The sequence below is a fragment of the Polypterus senegalus genome, chromosome 14 (assembly GCF_016835505.1).
Source record: "Polypterus senegalus isolate Bchr_013 chromosome 14, ASM1683550v1, whole genome shotgun sequence".
Taxonomy (NCBI): Eukaryota; Metazoa; Chordata; class Cladistia; order Polypteriformes; family Polypteridae; genus Polypterus; species Polypterus senegalus.
Window position 1 is genome coordinate 6,373,628 of NC_053167.1, and position 24,221 is coordinate 6,397,848.

Consider the following 24,221-nt stretch of genomic DNA (forward strand, 5'->3'; position numbering starts at 1 on the left):
AAAGCATTTAAAACCTCGGTGTATCATCCTCAAACCGGCGGATTAGTAGAGAGGTTTAATCAAACTCTCAAGCAAATGCTGCGTAAGGTGGTCAGCGAGGATGGAAGGAACTGGGATCAGCTCCTCCCCCTCGTCCTTTTTGCCTATCGGGAAGTCCCACAAGCCTCCACGGGTTCTCCCCTTTGAACTACTGTATGGGCGACAACCTCGGGGCATATTGGATATTTTGAAAGAAGGCTGGGAAGAAGAGGCTCTTCCCACCACTAACATACTGGAGTATATCGCGCAGTTCTGCGATAGATTTGGAAAGATTCGGCCTGTCCTTAAAAGTCACATGGAGGAGGCTCAAGCAGCACAGGTTCGCTACTACAACAGCGCCGTCTCTTGGGAGTTCCACCCGGAGATCGGGTCATGGTCCTAGTGCCTACCTCCCACTCTAAGTTGCTTGCCCACTGGCAGGGCCCCTCTGAAGTTAAGGAGAGGAAGGGACTGGTCGACTATTTGGTGAGTCAACCCAATGCGTCGGCCAAAGGAGCGGTATATCATGTGAACCTGCTGAAACCGTGGAAGGACAGGGACCCGATCCCTCCTCCGGCCAGCCCGCTCACTCTTCGCTCACACACGACCTTAACTTTGGCACGACTTGGACCCAGGCAGCGGCAGGAGCTGGAAACAGTTATCCGGACCGTTCGAGAGGTAGTCAGTGAACACCCGGAAGGACCTCTCTGATTGAGCACAACATTGTGACAGAGCCGGGGTTGTTGTCCGAGAACGCCGTACCGTCTTCCCGAGGCAAAAAAGGCTGAAGTGGAGCTTGAGATCAAGCGCATGCTGGAACTAGGTGTAATTGAGGAAAGTTATAGTCCCTGGTCCAGCCCCATTGTGCTCGTCGGTAAGCCTGGCGGAGTTGGAGGTTCTGCAATGACTTCCGTCGGCAACAAGTCTCCCAATTTGATGCCTATCCAATGCCACGCGTGGGCGACCTCCTCGAGAGGCTTGGACAGGCTCAATACCTGACCACACTTGACATGACAAAGGGTACTGGCAGGTTCCTTTAACGGACTCCAAGGAAAAACGCGTTTAGTACCCCTAGCGGACACTGGCAGTATCGTGTCCTTCCATTTGGGTTACACGGGCTCCAGCAACCTTTCAGCGTCTGGTGGACAAAGTGCTTGACCTCATAACTCATACAGTGCTGCCTACCTAGATGGCGTGGTCATCTATTCCAGCACATGGAAGGAACACCTACAGCATGTCCAAGCGGTATTACGGACACTTGGTGAGGCGGGCTCGGATTAATCCCAAGAAATGTTTCTTTGGATTAAGCGAGGCCAAATATTTAGGCTACCTGGTGGGTGGGGTACCGTAAGGCCACAGTGCTCCAAAATTGATGCCATTCTGAAATGGCCCGTCCATGAACCAAGCGGCAGGTCCAAGCCTTTCGGGTTAGCGGGTACTACCGCCGGTTTGTACCCGGTTTTGGAGAAAGCGCCTTTGACTGATTTAACAAAGAAGAGGGCCCGAACATTGTGGTATGGACTGCAAAACAGACACTGCATTTGGTGACTTGAAGAAGGCCCTTACGTCCGCACCTATTTTGATGGCACCTAACTTTTCTTTGCCTTTCATCCTCCAGGCGGACGCCGGACACAGGCCTGGGAGCCGTGCTGAGCCAAAGTGTCGATGGTGTGAACACCCGTCATGTTCCTGAGCGGAAACTGTTGGACGGGAGACCAGGTATGCGGCGGTGGAGAGGGAGGCTCTGGCGATTAAATGGGCGATCACTCAGCTGAGGTACTACCTGTTGGGCGTGAGTTCACCCTTGTCACGGACCATGCACCTCTACAGTGGATGGCCCTGCACAAGGAGTCGAATCCAGCGGGTCACCCGGTGGTTTCTTGACCTGCAGCCGTTACAAGTTTTGCTCGTTCATCGTCGGGTGCTCTCCATGCCAGCGCTGATGCTCTCTCTCGGGTTCGACCTCTCGGTTAAGGTCGCCCGACCCGGCAGGTCTGGGCTGAGGGGGCCTTGTCACACACGCAGCATGGGAGGCAGCTAAAGGGCTCAGTGAAGGCAGTTCTGAGCCATGCGGGATGTGGCAGAGCGCACTAACTCTCTTTCTCACTTCCCTGTAGACCTAACCCGGGAGGTTCCCCCTGTCTCTCTGGGCGTCACTTCTGGGACCGAGCCAATGGAGACAGACCTTGCCAGCTCCGGCCCCTGATGTCACATCCGGGACTAAACCAATGAACATGAACACGTGCCGACCCTTATGACCTCACTTCCTGTCTCCCCTTTAAAAGCCTTCCCTTTTCCCTTCTGTGTCAGTCTTGTTTTGGACTCTGTTGTAAGCACTTCAGTGCTGGTATTTGAAAGAAAACGACTTGCAGCCAGGATACCAAATTACATGGGTGGCTGCCCCAAACCTTTTCTGTCTTTGTCTGTTTTGTGACAATGTATATATGTATATATATATATATATATATATATATGTATATATATATATATATATATATATGTATATGTATGTATATATATATATATGTATATATATATGTGTGTGTGTGTGTGTGTGTGTGTATATATATATATATATATATATATATATATATATATATATATATATATATATATATATATATATATATATATATTTACATATATACAGGTACCGGTCATAAAATTACAATATCATGACAAAGTTGATTTATTTCAGTAATTCCATTCAGAAAGTGAAACTTGTATATTAGATTCATTCATTACACACAGACTGATGTATTTCAAATGTTTATTTCTTTTAATTTTGATGATTATAACTGACAACTAATGAAAGTCCCAAATTCAGTATCTCGCAAAATTAGAATATTGTGAAAAGGTTCAATATTGAAGACACCTGATGCCACACTCTAATCAGCTAATTAACTTAAAATGGTCTCTCAGTCTAGTTCTGTAGGCTACACAATCATGGGGAAGACTGCTGACTTGACAGTTGTCCAGAAAACGACCATTGACACCTTGCACAAGAAGGGCAAGACACAAAAGGTCATTGCTAAAGGCTTGCTGTTCACAGAGTCTGTGTCAAAGCACATTAATAGACAGGCGAAGGAAGGACAAGAAGTCATAGAAAAAAGTTTACAAGCAATAGGGATAACTGCACCCTGGAGAGGATTGTGAAGCAAAACCCATTCAAAACTTTGGGGGAGATTCACAAAGAGTGAACTGCAGCTGGAGTCAGTGCTTCAGAACCACCACGCACAGACGTATGCAAGACATGGGTTTCAGCTGTCGCATTCCTTGTGTCAAGCCACTCTTGAACAAGAGACCGCATCAGAAGCATCTCGCCTGGGCTAAAGACAAAACTGCTGCTGAGTGGTCCAAAGTTATGTTCTCTGGTGAAAGTAAATTTTGCATTTCCTTTGGAAATCAAGGTCCCAGAGTCTGGAGGAAGAGAGGAGAGGCACAGAATCCGTGTTGCTTGAGGTCCAGTGTAAAGTTTTCACAGTCAGTAATGGTTTGGGGTGCCATGTCATCTGCTGGTGTTTTTCCATTGTATTTTCTGAAGTCCAAGGTCAACGCAGCCGTCTACCAGGAAGTTTTAGAGCACTTCATGCTTCCTGCTGCTGACGAACTTTATGGAGATGCAGATTTCATTTTCCAACAGGACCTGGCACCTGCACAAAGTGCCAAAAACTACCAGTACCTGGTTTAAGGACCATGGTATCCCTGTTCTTGATTGGCCAGCAAACTCGCCTGACCTTAACCCCATAGAAAATCTATGGGGTACTGTGAAGAGGAAGATGCAATACGCCAGATCCAACAATTCAGAAGAGCTGAAGGCCACTATCAGAGCAACATGGGCTCTCATAACACCTGAGCAGTGCCACAGACTGATCGACTCCATGCCACGCCGCATTGCTGCAGTAATCCAGGCCAAAGGAGCCCCAACTAAATATTGAGTGCTGTACATGCTCATACTTTTCATGTTCATACCTTTCAGTTGGCCAACATTTCTAAAAATCCCTTTTTTGCATTGGTCTTAATTGATATTCTAATTTTCTGAGATACTGAATTTGGGACTTTCATTAGTTGTTAACAGAAATAAACATTTGAAATACAACAGTCTGTGTGTAATGAATGAATCTAATATACAAGTTTCACTTTTTGAATGGAATTACTGAAATAAATCAACTTTGTCATGATATTCTAATTTTATGACTAGCACCAGTATATATACACTAAAGTTAGACAGAACTTAAGTTATATATAATATATAAACATGGATATGTAAATATATGAATACACTATGATTTTTTTTTAGCAATGTTATGACTTACAGGTGGAAACTTTCCCTGAGTCTACTGGTGTGAGTGCCAGTAGCCCTGTAGTATTTGCCTCACGGATAAAGTACGGAAAACGTACAGAGCCATCGCAAATCCAATTTTTTCTTTGTGAGCACTGAAATAAATGTTAAACACTTTTTGTTTATTAATGAAACACTAACCGATCTCAATTTATGAACTTATTGGTAAGTCTACTAGTTGTGATGGTGTTGTGCTCTTTACCCAGTTTCTTACTGTTCTTGTCAAACCACTTGGAGCAGAAGTAAAGGGTGTCTTAGTAGAGCAATCAAACAGGCTATTAGTAGGTTGCCAGTAGTCCAGCTGTGTTTTTTGCTTTCCTTTATGTAGAAAAAGTAGTTTGTGAGAAAGGTATGTAATATCAATGCAAGTAAAGGTTTAAAAATCTGCACCTTTAAGTATATTGTCACATTTTGAGATTTTCAGTTGTAATTTGTAAACAAAATTTGTTTTTCCTTTGCTTTTACTTTTTGTTACATTTAAGGTTTTGAGTGAGTGGCATACTTACACATTTTTCTCATTTTCTGGGTTTTGCACATCCTCAATTTACTTCTGGTACTTGATTATTGTAAATAGAAAAAATAAACATTTTACAATTCAAAAAGGTCATCATTTTCAACAGTAAATACAGTATACTGCAAACTAAATATCTGAAAATCAATATCTGCAGTTTGAACCATTTTATGTTTTTATTTTGTTTGTCTTCAATATAATGTTCTAAATTTTACGTTTTATCCATCGAAAGGTGCTGAGGAGAAAATTTTAGAGGATTTCCGAAAAAAACACAACCCAGAGGCCTGGGATTTTCAATTGCAAGCAATGATCCAGGCAGCTGGAAAACTGGTTTTGATAGATAAACTTCTTCCCAAGTTAATAGCTGGAGGACACAAGGTGCTTGTCTTCTCTCAGATGGTACGCTGTCTAGATATCTTGGAGGACTACCTCATTCAAAGAAGGTAAGCAATATTAAAACATATCTGTCTATGCATTTTCTATTTACACCTAGTTAATGATGAAAATAAATATCTTATATCAATAAAATATTTTAAGTATATAGTAGATCATGAAGATTGTGTTTAAATGTCTCCATTAAAAGTATTTAATATTATCTCAAACTTGCTATAAATAGAATTAGTCTTTTCTTTTGATGGCTCAGCAACATAGACATATCACTAAATGAATTTTCATTCAAGTATGGTACTTACCTTTATTCCACTGAACAGTTTATCCATGAATTGGACATTGTACTGTATACAGTGCCCAGATGTGTTATATCAGACATACAACTTTCATAGTTCTACATTTTTTCTGATGACTTCTCCATTAAAGAGATCAAGTAAGTGTGAGAGGTGTTTTACACAGTGGTTGTTTTTCATACAGTCCTGGCAGTTTCTCCATTAGACAAGGATCATTGAAAGAATGTTTAAATTATTGAACAAATTTTAAGATCAGGATTATTTTTGGGAAAAAGTTTTTTAGTTTGCCACATACACCAAAAAGTCATTGGTCAATCTTTTGCAGATTACATGTGTAAATGGGTAGCTTATCATGCAGTGTTAAAAAAGCCTTTGCTGTGATTCTTTTTCTTTTAAATTTGTCAGTGTTTTCAAGTTTCAGAGACCAATATTTGACCATTGGGTCATATGGAAACAAAGTAGATTCTAGGAACTTCTCTACACTTTGCAACTATGCACAGCCTACTTTACATGGACTTTCTCAGTTAAAGATCTACACTGTATACTGTATTTTCAACCATACACAAGCATATTGGAAGGTTGCAGATGCCTCAGATCAACATGCAGTACAGGCATACTATAACACATTCTACTTGGAAGTTTGCAAGCCATTATTGTACTTATTTATTTTTTTTGTAATTTTAAAATTACTACTGTAAATGGGTCAGTACATATCAGTAGCATACAATGCTGCATCTAGTTTTAAAAAAGGTACACTCCCAGAAATCAGATAATGGTGAATTCTTAGTTTGAAGCAATGACTCAAAGATTTTGGAAGTATCCAAAAGGCTAGTAGTGCCTCAGCACACTCCGTTATTTGAGGTGAACATTATTAAATGCTTGCCAAAGGCTCTAACCATTATCATTTTATGAGTGTCCACATTAGGAATACATGCAAATTCAGTTTGGATGAAATCTCTATCATCTACATTAGGTGCATAGATATTTATTAAAATTGCGTTAGATTTAAAGAAATTATCCATCACCTTGACATATCGCCCTTCAGGGTCAGATACTATATCTGATACTGCAAATGAGATTGTTTTCTGTATTAGGATTCCCATACCTCTAGTTTTCCTTGTATAGCTGGATTGAAAATTTTTCCAATCCAATCTCTTTGCAGATGAAACTTGTCGTTACTTATTAAGCGAATCTCTTGTAAAAATACTCTCTTGGCATTTAGGCCTAGGTGAAAAAAATACTCTTTTTTTTCTCTTTAGGTCTTGATTTAGACCTTTGACAATCCAGCTCACAAAGTTCAGCGTTTGGTCAGAGAGACACTGCCTCTGAGCTTTTGAGGACATTTTGTACATTTATGTAAAGGTAGTATGTCATTTCATACAGTAGCTTTAGCCTCGATTTCATATTGTTGCCAGGTTTTGTGGCTAAGGAGCCAATTATTATGTTGGCACATATAGCTGTTGGGGTAAAAAGGCTAATTGCGCTCTGATAGCCTTTCCCCAGTTGCCTCCCTAAATGAGATTAGACCACAATTCACAAAGTCCCAGTCCTCTAACATGCCAAGAGACAGGGCACATCCAGAACAAAACAAACCCTCAGTAGCAGTATAGTAAGGATTGAAATTTGAGCTATCTTATGATAGTACAGTCCAGATGCAGTAAACCTATTATATGATGACAAGTAGGTCCCTTAGAAATTGAGAATGTATGATAGTACAGTCTAGATGCAATAAACCTACGGTGTGATGTTAATCAATCCCCTTATGGACTCATTTGTTTTGAGAGATGGATGTCTACGATGAAGCAGTGTTGTTTTTAAAGCTTTTTTTTTTTAATTACCGTTTTGTAGTATCCTTTATTTAGCCAACCCAAAAGGATTTAATTACAAGTATAGTAAAACCATGAGCAAGAGATCAAGGGTTTAGAAAGAAAAGGAAAAGTTAGCTAACATTTCATCAATGTCTCAACTGATCTCAATTTCACAATATGGTCTGCTAGAGACCAGAGTTGGAAATTGCATTCGAAAGAATAGATCAGCTGGGACCTCATGCTGCAGCATCGGCTCCAGCTGAGAGTGAATATAGGAGCAAAACCCTGAGTGAAGCAACAAAATGAGAAATGGACAATCTCACGAGGGTTATAGGAATAGAGTATGGCCTCTCTATACCCCGCTGCCAACCACTACCAGTACCTGCAAATGATTCAACGCAAAGCGTCTTTTACTGCACTTGGGGGGTAATATAAATGATATAAAAAGTGACATAAAGATAGGTACATCCTTTTTTAGCCTAGGTGCCTGACTCACTGATAAACAAGGCTTTATTTGGGATAGGTTTTTGCAGTTTCTCCCTGGGTGGGGCGGGAGTGGTATAGCAGGCTGCTTGTGATTATCAATACATTTACAAGACAAAAGACGCTAAATGGAGACGTGCGAGTGGATTTAAGGTGGTCCGTATTTACGAGTTTTCTTGTAAGCTTGGGTAATTCTAGCATTAACAGTTGGGGAAATTCCCCTTATAATGCTGGATCCAAGAGCAGTTGTAAATGACTGATGCAGTAAGTATGAAACAGACATATGACAAATCATTGCAGTTGCTCTGGTGCTTTTATCTACATTAAAGAGGAAAGTTGTAAGAAGTAACATGAATTGATGAAGATAGAGAGATGCCGGCTTCATCGGGGGACAGAGGTGATGTCATGCTTGGGAGCCGGAAGTGATGTGATTAATATGGGACCAGAATGTACGTCTTAGGCAGAAGGAGGCTGAAAGTGGTGTGTCATCGCGGGACCAAAATATTTCCTCATTGTCATTCTTCTCTTTTTCTGGTGAAGAAAGAGAAGTGGCATTAGTACTCCGCTCTAATCCCCCATCTTTTGATCTTTTATGCTTGTTTGAGCCCTTTGGCTGCCCCCTAAGTGCACGTGTGTGACAAGTGTTATAGATTTTTTTTATATTTTTCCCTATAGTTTGTGTTATCACAACAGATTTTTCATTAAGCAGGAATGTCTCCTCAGATATTAACTCAGTAAATAATCAAAGATGTTATGTGACAATGTTATGAGCAGAGAAAAGTCGCAAAACATAGGAGATGTGCACTTTTCAGTTGGATTAGAATATTATCCCCAGTAGCCCCACTTTTCCATGTTTTAACTTCCATTTCTAATAATAAAAGGTTGAAAAACCTTTCCATAACACTGTTAATTATTCTGTTCTACCTTCTGACTTGCTGACAGTGTAGTGCTGCACCTGGATACTCCCCTCTACAGTCCACAGTAACCAAGATCATGCTGATCGCCTTTCACTGCATTCTACATGATCCAAATATTTGTGCTCCAATGTCTAAGAAAGACACAAGATTTTCTTGTTGAGAAATGCCATCCTGTTTAACTTTTCCTGTGTAGTTGGATTGCTCACCAGAATAACTTGAAAATTAAGTTTAAGAGAAGAGGTATTTAAGCTGTTGAAGCTTATTTAGAAAGACCACTTTGAGGTTTATTGATATTAAAACATAATATGCCTTCAGTATTTTCAAAAGTGCCCTGGCACATGGCACTAGGGAAACATTTGTTTTGGCAACATTTTGTTCCTTGTCTCCTATTAATAAATGGAAGAGTAGCCATTTACAAATTGGATCACTGCTGTTAAAATACTAAGTTCTAGTAATGGAAAATCTTGACATGAGGAAGTACAGTAGTGTGTTATCAGTAAAAAAAAGTATTCAGTTCTTAAATCAGTGTGACAAATCTTGAAGACAGGTAAACAAATCTCTATGGTTTGTACAAGTTATTGTCCTTGATTAAACATGAAATTGCCAAGTTTGTCTTAGATATTGCTGCTGTTGTTGGAGATGAAGATGATTAATCTTAGGCAGGAACTTAAATCCCAATTATAATCTCCCACTACTATGAACTAATGCAGTGGTTCTCAATCTCAGTCCTGGGGACCCACTGTGGCTACAGGTTTTTGCTCCAACCAATTTCTGCTTCTAATTGGACTACTATCCTGCTATTACCATGTTTCAGTGTTTTGAAGTCAATGTAAAAATTAAAAAGCTAATTTTTATTAAAATACACTAAGCAGTTACATGGGAAATTGTATTTTTTACTTTTTACTAATATTTTCATCCAGATTTTCATTGTTCTTTTCCATGTTTTCTGGTTATTTAATCCATAATTTACCAATTAGTGGGTCTGATGCTAAAGCAGTTGCAGCCTTTCGTCATTCAGTGTTGTTTTCCTAGGTGTCTGCTCTGTTTCTTTTTGACATTATTAGAATATTAGGGGGCTTTGCTACTCGCGTTGTGAAGAGGGAGCTGAACATACCCCAAGGAGACGCGGTTGCTCCTCCGACACCCCCTCTTAAACAGTGATACAATGGGAAACACACAGGTTTTTTTTTAAACCTCAACTTTGATCGATCAGCCGCTGACTTGCTGCTGCTGCGTGATCTGCATCTCGCGCGGCGCACTTCTGTCAAATCACCTATGTCCATATATTCCATCTTTTTTCGCTTTTACCTTTTTATCAATATTGCATTGAATTTTGATTCCATGTTTGGAATTGCATCATGACAACGCAACATATAACTGCCCGTGTGTGAATATCATTTCTTTCTTTCTACAAGAAATGTGTCTGACAATAGCATTCACACAACTGAGAAATGATTGGGTTGTGTGTCTGGTTATGTGGGCAGAACTTTTCCAATCTCTTTGCATAAGCTCATGTCTCACAGGGCTTCCGGCCCTGGGCATGGGTACATCTCTTGGCATAAAGACTCGTTTCACGGGATGTGAAAGTGTCTCTTAGAGACAATCGCGTCTTGTCTCCTTACAAGTGTTTTTTTTTTTTTATTTATTTATTATAATAGGGAGACAACAAAAGAAGGAAACTACTCAGAAAAAGGGCAAACAAAAAAATACAGTTAAGCATTTAAATATACTGAAAAATTAAAATAGTTATCTATACTAATAAAAGGCAAAGCCCTGACTGACTCACTCACTCACTCACTGACTCATCACTAATTCTCCAACTTCCTGTGTAGGTGGAAGGCTGAAATTTGGCAGACTCATTCCTTATAGCTTACTTACAAAAGGTGGGCAGGTTTCATTTTGAAATTCTACGCGTAACCGTCATAACTAGAACCTACTTTCGACCATATATACGGCCATAGCCTGCAGCTCGGTCGCTGTGTGAGGCGGAGTTGCTTCCCGCAGCATCATGCCTCCCACGTAATTGAGTGCCTGCCCATATAAGGTAAATATTCTCGGGTGAAGGACTGTACTTATGCAAACAAAGATGAGATGGTCTAGTGTTTGGCACAAACTCAGCGAAAGTGCGAGAGAAACTTAAGTGCTGTGTCTTAGCTAACATTAAATAAAGCCTTGGAAATCGCAAGATCACACAAGAGAGCGGCTCACGTGAACTGACTGTGAATGCAGTACGCAGAGAACAAGGAAGAGCTCCAAAGAGCGTTGAACAAAAAACGCATTACACAATTGAGAAGGCAGCAAAAGAATATGAAGCGAGTGACGCATACAAGCATATTCATAAGTGCAGCTACTGCGGAAACAAAGCACGATGTAAACTGTAAGTTTAAATTAAGTTTATAGACCCGCTGCCGCTGGCGTTTGTCATGCCTACGATGAATATTATATTCGCGAGATACAAGTTTAATGAGAAGACTCGAGGTATAAACGAGACTTTGGATCACTTTGTAATGGAATTAAAATTGCTGTAACGGACAGCAAAAGTGCGACAGAAACTTTTAAGTGCCGGGTCTGAGCTAACATTAAATTGCTGGTGAAGGACTGTGCTTATGCAATAGAAAGCAAATGTTACGTTATTTTTAAAATATTTCCTTTTCTTTTTCATAAATTCTTTAACACACTTTTTCTCCGCTGCGAAGCGCTGGCATTTTGCTAGTATTTTATAAATATAAAAATGACTCTATTGTGCTTTTCTGAATGTAGAAGAGAAGAGAAAAAGACAACCTAATTAAATGAGATCAGTTATTACAGCTGATTGTGAATCTGGTTGGAACAAATGCCTGTAGCCACAGAGGGTCACCTTGACTGAGTCTGAGAACCCCTGAACTAATGAATATTCATATAAGAGATTAAAACGGTAACTTTTGCAGTGAATTGTTTTGTGGGTGTAATTTCTAAAATTATGTAACCACTATAGTTTAACCACCTGATACTAAAAAACCTCCTCCAAATCAGATGTTATTTTAGCTATAAACAGATTACTTTATGAGGAGGTATTTCACCTCCAGTAGTCTATTTTCAACTTGGACTTATCTTTAATATTGAAATGGCTGTCCTACAGGGAGGCTATTTTTGATTCTAGTATGCTAAGGTGTGATGTTATTTTTTTGTTTGTTGATGTTGGACACCTTTAAAATAAATTCCAGCACCAAAATTAAATGATTCTTTGATTAAAAAAACAAGTATGTGCTGTTTTTTTTTACACGTAGTTAAATTAATACTAATAGATACATATGTTAAATGTGACCATTAATCTCCTTAGCATTATGTTATTTCTCAAAAAAGCATGTTAAAAGCGTTGCATTTTATGGCTTGAAAAGCTAATTTTATTTTAAATCTCATCTTTCTACTGTAAAACTTACAAAGTCAGAAGTGCAGAGTGTATAATAATGATAAAAATAATAATAAAATGAACAACACACTGCACATGTGCCAGTGACGCGAGCATCACTTTCAGATTCAACAGAATCACTTTTGGTTTCACTGACCGTTTCAGTTTCACTACCTGAAAACAGCTTCACTTCATTATCACTGCTGATGAGATGAGGCTAGGAGAAGATGTGTCTACACCGCTGCCCGGGTAACATTCAGGCCTGACGCTTACCGTTACCCAAGTAATGCTTGTCATTAATGCTTTTGGCACTTTTACAGCCTGAATAATCCTCTGGTCTCATGCTTACGTGAGATGCATCTATACTGTTGCCCAACTGACACTCAGGACCAGCACTTTTAACACTGTTTTTACAGGCAGAAATATGCTGGGGTCTAACGATAAACGGTTTAAAGTTTTAAGTGTGCATTGTGCTGCAGGTTTTCACAATGCTGCCTTGACTTCATTTTCATTCTCTTTCTTCACTCTGACCTATTCACAATTGTGAAACTTTTTAATCTGAAAGTTCTTAGGTTTCTGATCTACAGGCATACAGAGTAGTCCTTTTAATAAGAAAATGAAAAAGCAGTTCATATATTAATTATGAGAAGCACACAACCCTGCTTTTCAGTATGTTTTTTTTAACATAAAAAATAACTATATATATCATAAAGAAACATTTTGATTGGGCTAAAATAAAAATAGACGTTAACTGGGTTTCATTTTGAAATTTATATTATGTCGAAGGTTTTGGAGTAAACTTTTGAAACCACACTCAGAAATGCATGTAAGTCATTTTTATTAGGTTTGTAATCCAAGATTTTTAAACCTAACATCCTGTAGCTCTAATGGTCATCCTACAATATTTTGCCACTTGGTATACAATGAGCAGATATGCTCTACTAAGCACATATATGTTTCATGCTCAAGATTATCAATTAATTATGTTTCCTTTGTTTTATTGCCACACAAAAAAGGCTGGGAATGCCTGGCTTATGTTGTATCTCTAGTTTTTTGTGTTTTGGCTTTTTTCAGGTATACCTATGAGCGAATTGATGGTAGAGTTCGAGGAAACCTGCGGCAAGCTGCAATTGATCGATTCTGTAAAGCAGACTCAGATCGGTTTGTGTTCCTGCTGTGCACTAGAGCTGGAGGCCTGGGTATTAACTTAACTGCTGCTGATACATGTATCATTTTTGATTCAGACTGGAACCCACAGAATGATCTGCAGGTAAAAAAAAAAAATCAAAGCCTTCTGAATTTGGGAACAGTTTTACGAAATTTTTACTTCTATTTCTTTTCTAAGCAGTAAATAATAAAAAAAAAAAATACAAGGCCAATATCAATGCAGGTACTTCAAAATCTTTTCAGCTTCATAAAATTATTTTTTTCCTGTGTGTTCCAGATTTTTTTTTTGTTTGTGACTTCATTTGTCTCCTGAATTTGTGCATTAATAATTACTGGGCAAGCCTGATCAATAGCTACAGGAAGCTTTGGTAAGGTTATTACTACAAACAAAGTTCTACAAAGTACTAAACACAAATATTCACATGCTTTTTTACAGCCAGGACCATGAATATTGAATGTGTCTACATTGTTAGGATGAATCCAGGTTATTCCAAAGAGTTCACAAACATTTTCTTGCAACTGTACATTTAAACAATGTTCCTTTATACATTTTATGACATTTTAATTAAATAAAGTAATTTAATTATGTTCTAATGTTCAAAATTGTAACATCTGTTCAGTTAATGTGTAATATTTTTTTATTTTTTATCTTGCTGTCTGTTCCAATTATTATTTTTATTTTAATTAGAATGTTTTTGAAACTCTTAAGTTATAAAGGCCACAAAACATTGGTTCTAATTATTTGTAAAAATAGAAGATTCTACCAATAAGTGTCTTTTTTGTCTCTTGTGTTTCCCTAATGCTAAGGCTCAGGCTCGCTGTCACAGAATAGGTCAGAGTAAAGCAGTCAAGGTTTATCGTTTGATCACACGTAACTCCTATGAGAGAGAGATGTTCGACAAGGCCAGTCTAAAGCTGGGTCTGGATAAAGCTGTACTGCAGGACATTAACAGGAAAGGCAGCACTAATGGGGTAAGTTAACATAACATAACAGGTTTTGTAAAGATAAGGAGATTCCAGTCTTTTAGAGAGAGAATGCAGACTTTGCCTTTAAGGGTTCGGGAATATTCTAATAGTGAAAAGTCAGACGTATCTGATGCATTTAATGTTTACACTTAAAGATGCATGGAAGAATGTGTGAATATATACTTTTCTTTGAGTGATAAGCAAGGCTCTTTATTTATTTCACATGCCAGTTATCAATAAATGCTGTATTCTTATTTTATTTTTTAAGTAAATAAACTGGTATGATTATAGTAATTACTAATTTTGAAGTCTTCTCGCAGTTTCTTCCTAGTTAGTTTTATATTTTATGTTTGTAATGTGTAATCAGTTGTATTATCATGTGTTGTGTCTTGTAGCTTATAAATAATGAATTGTATTTGTTGATTTTTGTAATAAATGAACTTTCCGAACCAGCCCAGTGCTCTGGTTGTATAAACAAATCAACATTTCAAACTTTACAAGACAATGAGAATGGAAACTCAAAGATTAACACATAGTCCCCTTCTGACCTGCTCAACCACATCATTATCCTCTTTAACAATCCAAGCAATATGAAATTCTGCCAGCATTTTCAAAGCCAACTGTATAATTTTCAAAAACAATAATATATCTTGCGTGTGGTGTTAATTATATAATTTCAGTTTTATGTAAATAGATACTTCTTAAGCAATTTATGGTGATATGCAGTACAAAATACTTTAACAGGTGTTTTTGTCAGATTACTGTCTGAATTGATGTTAATAATGATTGTTTTTAACTCCATTGTATTTGTAAAATGTTTTCTTACAACCTTATAAATTATTACAATGCTGAGATTTGATTACAGGTTCAACAGCTTTCTAAGAAGGAAGTAGAAGATCTTTTACGGAAAGGGGCATATGGAGCACTTATGGATGAGGAAGATGAGGGTTCCAAGTTCTGTGAGGAAGATATTGACCAAATCTTGCAACGCAGGACGCAAACAATTACCATCCAGTCAGAAGGGAAAGGTTCTACTTTTGCCAAGGTTTGTTAACATACCTGCTTTAAATTGGTGGTGTACATCAATTTTACATTTAATCCTTTAAAACACAGTGGCTGATATCTGTTAGTCAAAGTGTTCTTACACAGCATAAGTAATTTTAAATGTAAAACACTTTTAATAGGGAAAGCTAAAAATGTAAATTTGGATCTAATTTTTGATTGTAGAGAATGTATTAACTGCATTTCTTTTTTTAAAGAAGATAAACGTTTATTCTTCTGGCTTGTCATCCAACCAGTCTTAATGGTTTATTTGTAGGCAAGCTTTGTATCTTCTGGAAACAGAACAGACATATCTTTGGACGATCCTAATTTCTGGCAGAAGTGGGCAAAAATTGCAGAACTGGAAATTGAGTCTATTGATGAAAAGGTATGGACAGTGTTCCTCAGAAGCATTTCTTAGATTTAATTTTAATTTATTTTTTACTAGAACATATATGAGAGGTTTGTCTGATGAACCACATAGTTTGCTCCTTTTACTCTTTGTTTTCTTGTATGAACTCACACTGAACACATAAAAGCTGATCATGTGGTTCTTTGTAGTTTGTTGCTCCTATGGCCTCCTGGCACTTTTTCTATTACATGGTACCACCTACATTTAGTCAGAGGCTGTTGATATGGCAGTGAAATGTTTGCCAAGATTATCTAATTATGTGCACTGTATTAATGAACATTGTGTTACCTTCGGTGTTTGTTTCTTGAATTCCTATAGGATTGCCCGATAGCTTTTTCTTTTTCGTTTGTTTTGTTTTCTCTTGACCTGTCACTTCTGTACATAAGTTCCATGTTTTGCATTGGTCTTTTTTCTTTGTTTTTGCTCTCTTTTGTGGTAAATGTAATATTTTCCTATCTGTTTTTTGTTTTTTAACTGCCTGTCGGTTGACTATCTTTAAAAATAAAAATGTCTTTAGTTTTGTGGCTACACAATATGCTGAACATTTTTAAATCTTTATTCTTTGAAAACATATTTCCTTGAATTGTTTAGAAAAGTTAATTGAACAATATCAAATTCTTTTGTTTCCTTATTTACAAAGGGCATAAAAACACAAAATACAAACAAGCATTTTTGTTTATTGTTTATATGTTTTTGTTATTTTCTGCCTGTGCTCTGTTTACTTGGGTGAATTCAGATTTTTTTTGACTGTACTACTGTGGTTTATATTACGGTGCTGTCAGAAAGTACAGTATATGCTTCCTTTCTAATAGCCCCGATTTTTGCACAATTTACACAATGGCCCCAAGTACACAAAATACAGTATTAGAGAAAGAGAACCTGAGTGAACACAGAATGCAATTTTTTGTCGTTTTTTTTTTAATTCAAGGAATTAAAGGAACAAAGTTTTCTAAGACAGCCACCATCCATGTAAAAAAACAATTGCCCTGTAGATTAAATATAGTATAATACAATATAATTTCATAGCCGGCTTTTGCTTTGTTGTTTAGGAATTTTGGCCCACTTCTGCTTTGTGCTTTAACTCAGAAACATTGAGTGGTTTGCCAGTGTAAACTGCTTATTTCATGTCCTGCCACAGCATCTCTATTGATTTCAAGCCGGGACTTTGACAAGGTCCCTACAAAACATTAATTTTGTTTCTTCTGAATCGTTCAGTTGTAGACTTACTTTTGTGTTTTAGGTCATTGTCCTGCTGCATAACCCAGTTAAGCTGCACCTTTAGACTATGGACAGACAACCAGACATCATTCTTAAAAATATTCTGGTACAGTGCACAATTCATGGTTCCTTCAATTACGGCAAATCTTCCAGGTTCAAAGGCAGCAAAGGGTCCATCATAACACAACCTCTCCCTTGTTTTATTTTAGGTATGATGTTCTTAATGTCGAACACCCTATTAGCTTTATGCATGTCAGGGAAGGAACTGTGTTGTCAACTGTTGACTCATCTGTCCATAGAACATTACTCAAAAGGATTTTAATCACCCAGTTTTTGTTGCAAATGCAAGATGAGTACTAATGTTATGCATGGATTACAGAGGTTCCTCCCTTGATACTCTTCTATGAATTCCATTTCTTATTGTGCAGTGTTGAGCACTGTTTTTTTTTCCTGTGGCTAAAAAGGACTGAAGTTCTTTGATGCTCTCCTCTGTCACTTCTTGAAAAAGATGTTGCTGTACCCAGGGCCGGGCACTAGGGGATCCATTCCCGAGCTCCCGGACATTTTTAATTCTCGCATTCCCGGGAATGAAACTGCTGTAATTCCTGGGAAACTGGGAACTGCCAAACTCGCATATATAGCGTGTAAAAATCGATCAAGAAATAACAGAGTGTTATAGTTGAAAATAATTAAGTGGCATGGTTTTTTGGCCCATGGTGTAGTGTGTTGCCGATTTATTCAGTCAACAGACCAGCAGCAGTCAGTCTCCTGGCTCCAACTAAGACTGAGCACAGTGGACTGGGAGGAGTCTACGGTGTTTCAGAGCAACGGCAAGTGCGGGCGTTGTTTAGAACAAGTGTATCAGTATCTGATGACTGTGCCGCCTACTTCAGTGGAGGCAGAGCGTGCTTTCTCAACGGCTGGTGTACTCTGCACGAAGGTGCGCTATCACCTCTTATTACTGCAATTAACTAGATACATGTACTTATGACATAATGAACTGCTTGTAGATAAGGTTAGTCTTTTATTGGCGTCAACATATTGCAGTAGTTTTATTAAAAATAAGTGTTGGTCGTTCTAAAACTGTTCACATGTGAGATGCATGTGCACTGTGTCATCCCCAGGAGCCCTGGATTCCCCACTGGGCAGATTACATAAGCCTTAGGCAAGATACATTTTTATCTTTTGTAATGGTTTTTGAAGGTCAGTTTGCTGTGTTTTTGCTAATTGTTCTTTTTAGTTTTTGTTTACAAAAATAACCTTGCCGTTTACCGACATAAGAGGGAGATAGAAGTAAAAAAAGAAAAAGAGATTAGTTTTGCTATGAAATACTGGAATGTGAGTGTGCCACAAGGGAGCCAGACTCATAAGCTCTGCTATACGACACCATATTTTTTGGTGTATATGGAGGAAGTGGGACTACATTTAATGAGAAGAGACTTTAGTTTCAGAAATGTAAAAGGAAGGGTAGATAGATGGTGGAAAGCAACCATGTACTGTTTGATAAGGAAGCAGGTCTGCAAGACCAATTACCATAGTGGATGGGGAGAGTATTAATACAATGATACAACCTCAAATCTGTCAAAAAATAAATTACACTATTTCCATAGCAAAGTAGTGCATACTATTTAATGTAGAGTCTTCTGCCATTCCATATAAAAACAAGACCGGATAAGACAGACAAAGGATTATTATTAAACCTTTATTTTCCAAGAGAAGGATAATAAGAATGTGTGAAACAGAAGAAATTCTATGAAGAGTAATTTTCTTAAGGGAAAAGTTTGGTAATTTTTCGAATCAAAGTTATTCACAATCCTGGTATATGTTAATTTGCCATATCAAACCGTGTTGTAAAGGAGTACCTGCTGTAAATAGTTGTGGCATCTCATGCTTTGACACCAAGCTCTCTCTCACCACAAATCTTTAATATACTTCTAACAGTATGATCAGAACTTTGAGGGAGACCCCCATTCCTTTTCAATTAAGAAATATTGTAAAATTTCAAATGAATTGTGAGGAGGACCAAGCATCCTATCAAAAAGATAGTACCAGCAATCACGGAATAGACACATACAAAGCAGAAACAATCTCTGAACAGGGTGCCTCTCCATCAAAGGTCAAACTCACACACACATGCATTATAGGGCTTATTTAGCAATAGCAATTCTCTTACATTTAATCAAGTTGAAGGCTAGTACAGTAAGTTTAGTCGTCATCTTCTTCTTTCGGCTGCTCCCTTTAGGGGTCATATATTTCTGTCCTCTGCATCTTGTTCTGTTACACCCATCACCTGCATGTCCTCTCACCACATCCATAAACCTTCTCTTAGGCCTTCCTCTTTTTCTCTTCCTTAGCATCCTTCTCCCTCGTCTGCACATGTCCAAACCAACGCAATCTCGCCTCTCTGACTTTGTCTCTCAACTGTCCAACTTGAGTCAACCCTCTAATGTATTCATTTCTAATCCTATCCAACCTTGTCACACCCAGTGCAAATCTTATCATCTGTAACTCTGCTACCTCTAGCTCTGTCTTCTGCTTTCTGGTCAGTGCCACCGTCTCCAGCCCATATACCATAGCTGGTCTCACTACCGTCCTGTAGACCTTCCCTTTCACTCTTGCTGATATCTGTCTGTCACAAATCACTCCTGGCACTCTTCTCCACCCATTCCAGCCTGCCTGTACTTTTTTTTCACCTTTCTTCCACAATCCTTGTTACTCTGTACTGTTGATCCCAAGTATTTAAACTCATCCACCTTCGCCAACTCTACTCCTTGCATCCTCACCATTCCACTGACCTCCCTCTCATTTATACACATGTATTCTGTCTTGTTCCTACTGACCTTCATTTCTCTCCTCTCTAGAGCATATCTCCACATCTCCAGGGTCTCCTCAACCTACTCCCTAATATCGCTACAGATCACAATGTCATCAGCAAACATCATAGTCCACGGGGACTCCTGTCTAATCTCGTTTGTCAACCTGTCCATCACCATTGCAAATAAGAAGGGGCTCAGAGCCGATCCTTGATGTAATCCCACCTCCAACTTGAATGCATCCGTCACTCTTACCGCAGACCTTACCACTGTCACACTTCCCTCGTACATATCCTATACAACTCTTACATACTTCACTGCCACTCCCAACTTCCTCATACAATAACACAACCCCTCTTCAAGGCACCCTGTCATTTGCTTTCTCCAGGTCCACAAAGATGCAATGCAACACCTTTTGGCCTTCTCCATACTTCTCCGCCAACACCCTCAGAGCAAACATCGCATCTGTGGTGCTCTTTCTTGGCATGAAACCATACTGCTGCTCACTAATCATCACCTCACTTCTTATCCTAGCTTCCACTACTCTTTCCCATAATTTCATGCTGTGGCTCATCAATTTTATCCCCTTGTAGTTACTACAGTCCTGCACATCCCCCTTACTCTTAAATATCGGCATCAGTACACTTCTTCTCCACTCTCAGGCATCCTCTCACTTACCAAGATTCCATTAAACAGTCTCGTTAAAAACTCCGCTGCCATCTCCCCATAACACCTCCATGCTTCCACAGGTATGTCATCTGGACCAACGGCTTTTCCGTTCTTCATCCTCTTCATAGCTGCCCTTACTTCCTCCTTGGTAATCCTTTGCACATCCTGATTCACTATCTCCACATCATTCAACCTCTTCTCTCTCTCGTTCTCTTCATTCATAAGCCTCTCAAAGTACTCTTTCCATCAGCTCAACTTCTCGCTTGTGAGTATGTTTCCATCTTTATCCTTTATTACCCTAACCTGCTGCACATCTTTCCCAGCTCGGTTCCTCTGTCTAGCCAGTCGGTACAGATCCTTTTCTCCCTCCTTAGTGTCCAACCTCTCATACAACTCCTCATACACCTTTTCTTTAGCCTTCACCACCTCTCTCTTCACCTTGCGCCTTATCTCCTTGTACTCTTGTCTACTTTCTGCATCTCTCAGACTATCCCACTTCTTCTTTGCCATCGTCTTCCTCTGTATACTCTCCTGTATTTCCTCATTCTACCACCAGGTTCCTTTTCCTCTTTCCTCTGTCCAGATGTCACGCCAAGCACCCTTCTTGCTGTCACCCTTACTATTTCTGCTGTAGTTTCCCAACTGTCTGTTAACTCTTCACTGCCATCCAGTGCCTGTCTCACCTTCTCTCTAAACTCAACCTTGCAGTCTTCTGTTTTCAAATTCCACCATTTCATCCTTGACTCTGTCCTCACTCTCTTCTGTTTCTTGATCTCCATCGTCATCCTACACACCACCATCCTATGCTGCTTAACTACACTTTCCCCTGCCAGCAGTTTGCAGTCTTCAGTCTCCTTCAGGTTGACTCTTCTGTATAGGATGTAATCTACCTGTGTGCATACTTCCTCCAGTCTTGTACGTAACCCTTTGTTCCTCCCTCTTCTTAAAATATGTATTCACCACAGCCATGTCCATCCTTTTAGCAAAATCCACTATCCTCTGACCTTCTTCATTCCTCTCCTTGACACCATACCTACCCATCACCTCCTCGTCTCCTCAGTTCCCTTCACCAACATGTTCATTGAAATCGCTCCAATCACCAGTTTCTGTCCTTTGGGTACACTGTTCATCACTTCATCCAACTCACTCCAAAAATCTTCTTACTCATCCATTGCACACCTAACTTGCGGGGCATATGCACTAACAGCATTCATAGTCACACCTCCAATTTCCAGCTTCATAATCATTACTCTGTCTGGCCCTCTTTTCACTTCCAAAACACTCTTGACATCTGTTCCTTCAGTATAACCCCTGCTCCATTTCTCCTCCTATCCACACATGATAGAACAATTTGAATCCACCTCCGATCCACCTGGCCTTACTCCCCTTCCCAGGGGTGCGGAATTCCAATGCCCGACTCGTCCGACACGGGTAAATTGACCATCGGACAAGCATGTTTTTCTGGTTTCAGTTGTCCGCGGACAAGTGCAAATTTCTGGAGAAAAAAGAATTATATGTGCTGTCCAGGGCACATTTTTACCACTACTTTAAAATCTAAACATTTGGGTATGTACTTTGTGCAGAAACAGTCTACTTAGGCATGTTCTTCATGTCTGAAATTGGTATTCAATATTTTTTACAAAATAATGGCTGATTTTTCAAAGGGGAATCACTCTTGTGGTCTTACATAAGTATTTTACCCTACTGTTTACACGCTTGGAGTTGCGGTCATTTTTTTCATGCCGACATTACGATGTAATTTGATGATTTTTCATTATAATCGATAACTTTTATATATTATTGATAACATTCATTTTTTCTACATAAAAATGCGGTCATTTCACCTACAATGCAGTTGTTTTCGCCACATAAAGCTTGTTAGGCAGTTAATCTTTCCTGAAATTTGCGTTTTCGCGTAGGTTGTGATATATTTAGGAGTTAAGAAATTTATTACGTGACATCAATTTTGATGAGCTGTCTATAGATCGTTTTTGAATAGAGAATTTTTCATACAAAACAAGTTGGTTTCGCGCTGTATTCACATATACGTTTATTGTGTGGTGATTGGTTATGTGCAGAAAGAAAAAGGATAGGAACTGGGGGTTTAGTACATCAGATGGAGACATGAGTCCAAAAATTAAGAAAAAAGTTGGTTCAATTGAAAAAGCGTTTTCTAAAGTTGAACGCTCGGAGGTTGAGCGTTATGTTAGACTGTTCAGTACTGCTTCTTTAGAGGAGTTTGACCCACGACCAGCTGTGGTATTTTTGCTGTCACCTGGCAACAGGCACATCACTCATAAAAAAACTGAAAAGTCATCAGCATCCACTTCTGCAGGACCATCAGTCCAGGAACCATGCAGTTCAGCTCAAGCAGAAATGAACAGCATTCAGCCCAGGCTGTCTTAGATAGTAAAGATTCTTGGGGGAGAAGAAGTTGCAAGACAAAAGCTGAAGAACATGGCAGAAAATTAATCGGGACAGTGTTCTGTTATGTAACTGTAATATATGAAAAAAAGAACTAGTGTAGCTATAATGAAGGCATTGTTTATTAGCCAGTTAAAATAATCTTTTATATAATGTTCTAGAGCAAGGTGGCAAAATACTACTCCTTGAAAGAACTTTTTTCAGTATCAATAAAAGAGATCAGAAAAATTAAACTATTTTTCACTTTTGTTATTTGTTTATGGGCAAGTGAATTTAACTGGGGGACAAGTGGATTTTTTAAGTTTACTTGTCCATGGGCAAGTAGAAACAAATTTGATTTCCACGCCCCTGCTTCACAATATATCAACCTGCCTTCTCTCCATCATATCGGCTAACTCTCTACCCTTACCAGTCATACTGCCAACATTCAAAGTTCCTACCCTCAGTTCCACTCTCTTTACCTTTCTCCTCTCCTCCTGCCACCGGACACGTGCTTTAATGTAAGCAGAATGGCCTGTCATTCCTGCCTCATAGCACCAGGTTCTACATTGAGTCTGTATTTTCTTCCCGTGTATTTGCAAGTTAAATGGCCTGAGTGTTAATGAATTTACTTGCTCAGAAACATTGTGCTCAGTTTTTTTATTACCATTTCATCAGCAAGTGTGACTCATAATGCATTAAAAAAATTTAAATTGGGTCATGGTGTATTAATCTGCTCTATCACGCACTCTGCACACAATTATTTTTTTTTTTTTTGGGGATCATGTACGACACACCTCAGAAAAGGTGACTTGGCTCTTTCAAAAAAAATAAGGCTTTTATTAGTAATGCAATGCAGTGTAATCAGTTCAGTTCAGTTCAGATGTATTGTTTTCTGTACGAAGTAAAATTAAACTTGTGTGCTGCAGTGTAGGTTTTAAATAAATAATCAAGTCTCCAGAGAGTGCAGGCTTAGAACAGTTGCAGGTGCCATATGACTGCACCACTCTGAAGTTGATTGCAGTGCTTGGCTGATGGCGTACTCCGCATTTGAATGCGATTGGATTAGTCAGATACTTCATTCGTACCTTGGAGAGTGTAGTTGTCTCGTCTTCTCTCAATCGGGTAGTTTAAGAAGCCTGCACAGAAGTCAGAGGGAGAAAAAGAGAAAGAAAAGAAATAAGAACAGAAAGGAGAGAATGGAGTTTGAAATGAAAGAAGAATAAAAGAGAGATCAATTGAGTCAGGATCAGGAGAGCCTGTGTTAAATATGGATGAAGGCAGGTAGTCGGTAACAAGCCTCAGTGTGAGGAGCTGTGGGGCCGATGAAGGGGGCACTCCTATTAAATTTCGCTGGGGACTAGGAGTGGTTCATTATGCGG

General features: G+C 39.0%; 1 protein-coding gene across 1 annotated transcript in view; it reads left to right on the forward strand.

Annotated features, from left to right (window-relative positions):
* The window catches only part of chd6 (chromodomain helicase DNA binding protein 6), a 235,714-nt gene that overhangs the window by 163,469 nt on the left and 48,024 nt on the right, over nt 1-24,221 (forward strand). The window contains exons 17-21 of the mRNA XM_039735928.1: nt 5,104-5,314; nt 13,225-13,420; nt 14,125-14,289; nt 15,149-15,328; nt 15,602-15,712. Of these exons, the coding sequence (XP_039591862.1) occupies nt 5,104-5,314; nt 13,225-13,420; nt 14,125-14,289; nt 15,149-15,328; nt 15,602-15,712 (863 nt within the window). The remainder of the gene's footprint in view (nt 1-5,103; nt 5,315-13,224; nt 13,421-14,124; nt 14,290-15,148; nt 15,329-15,601; nt 15,713-24,221) is intronic.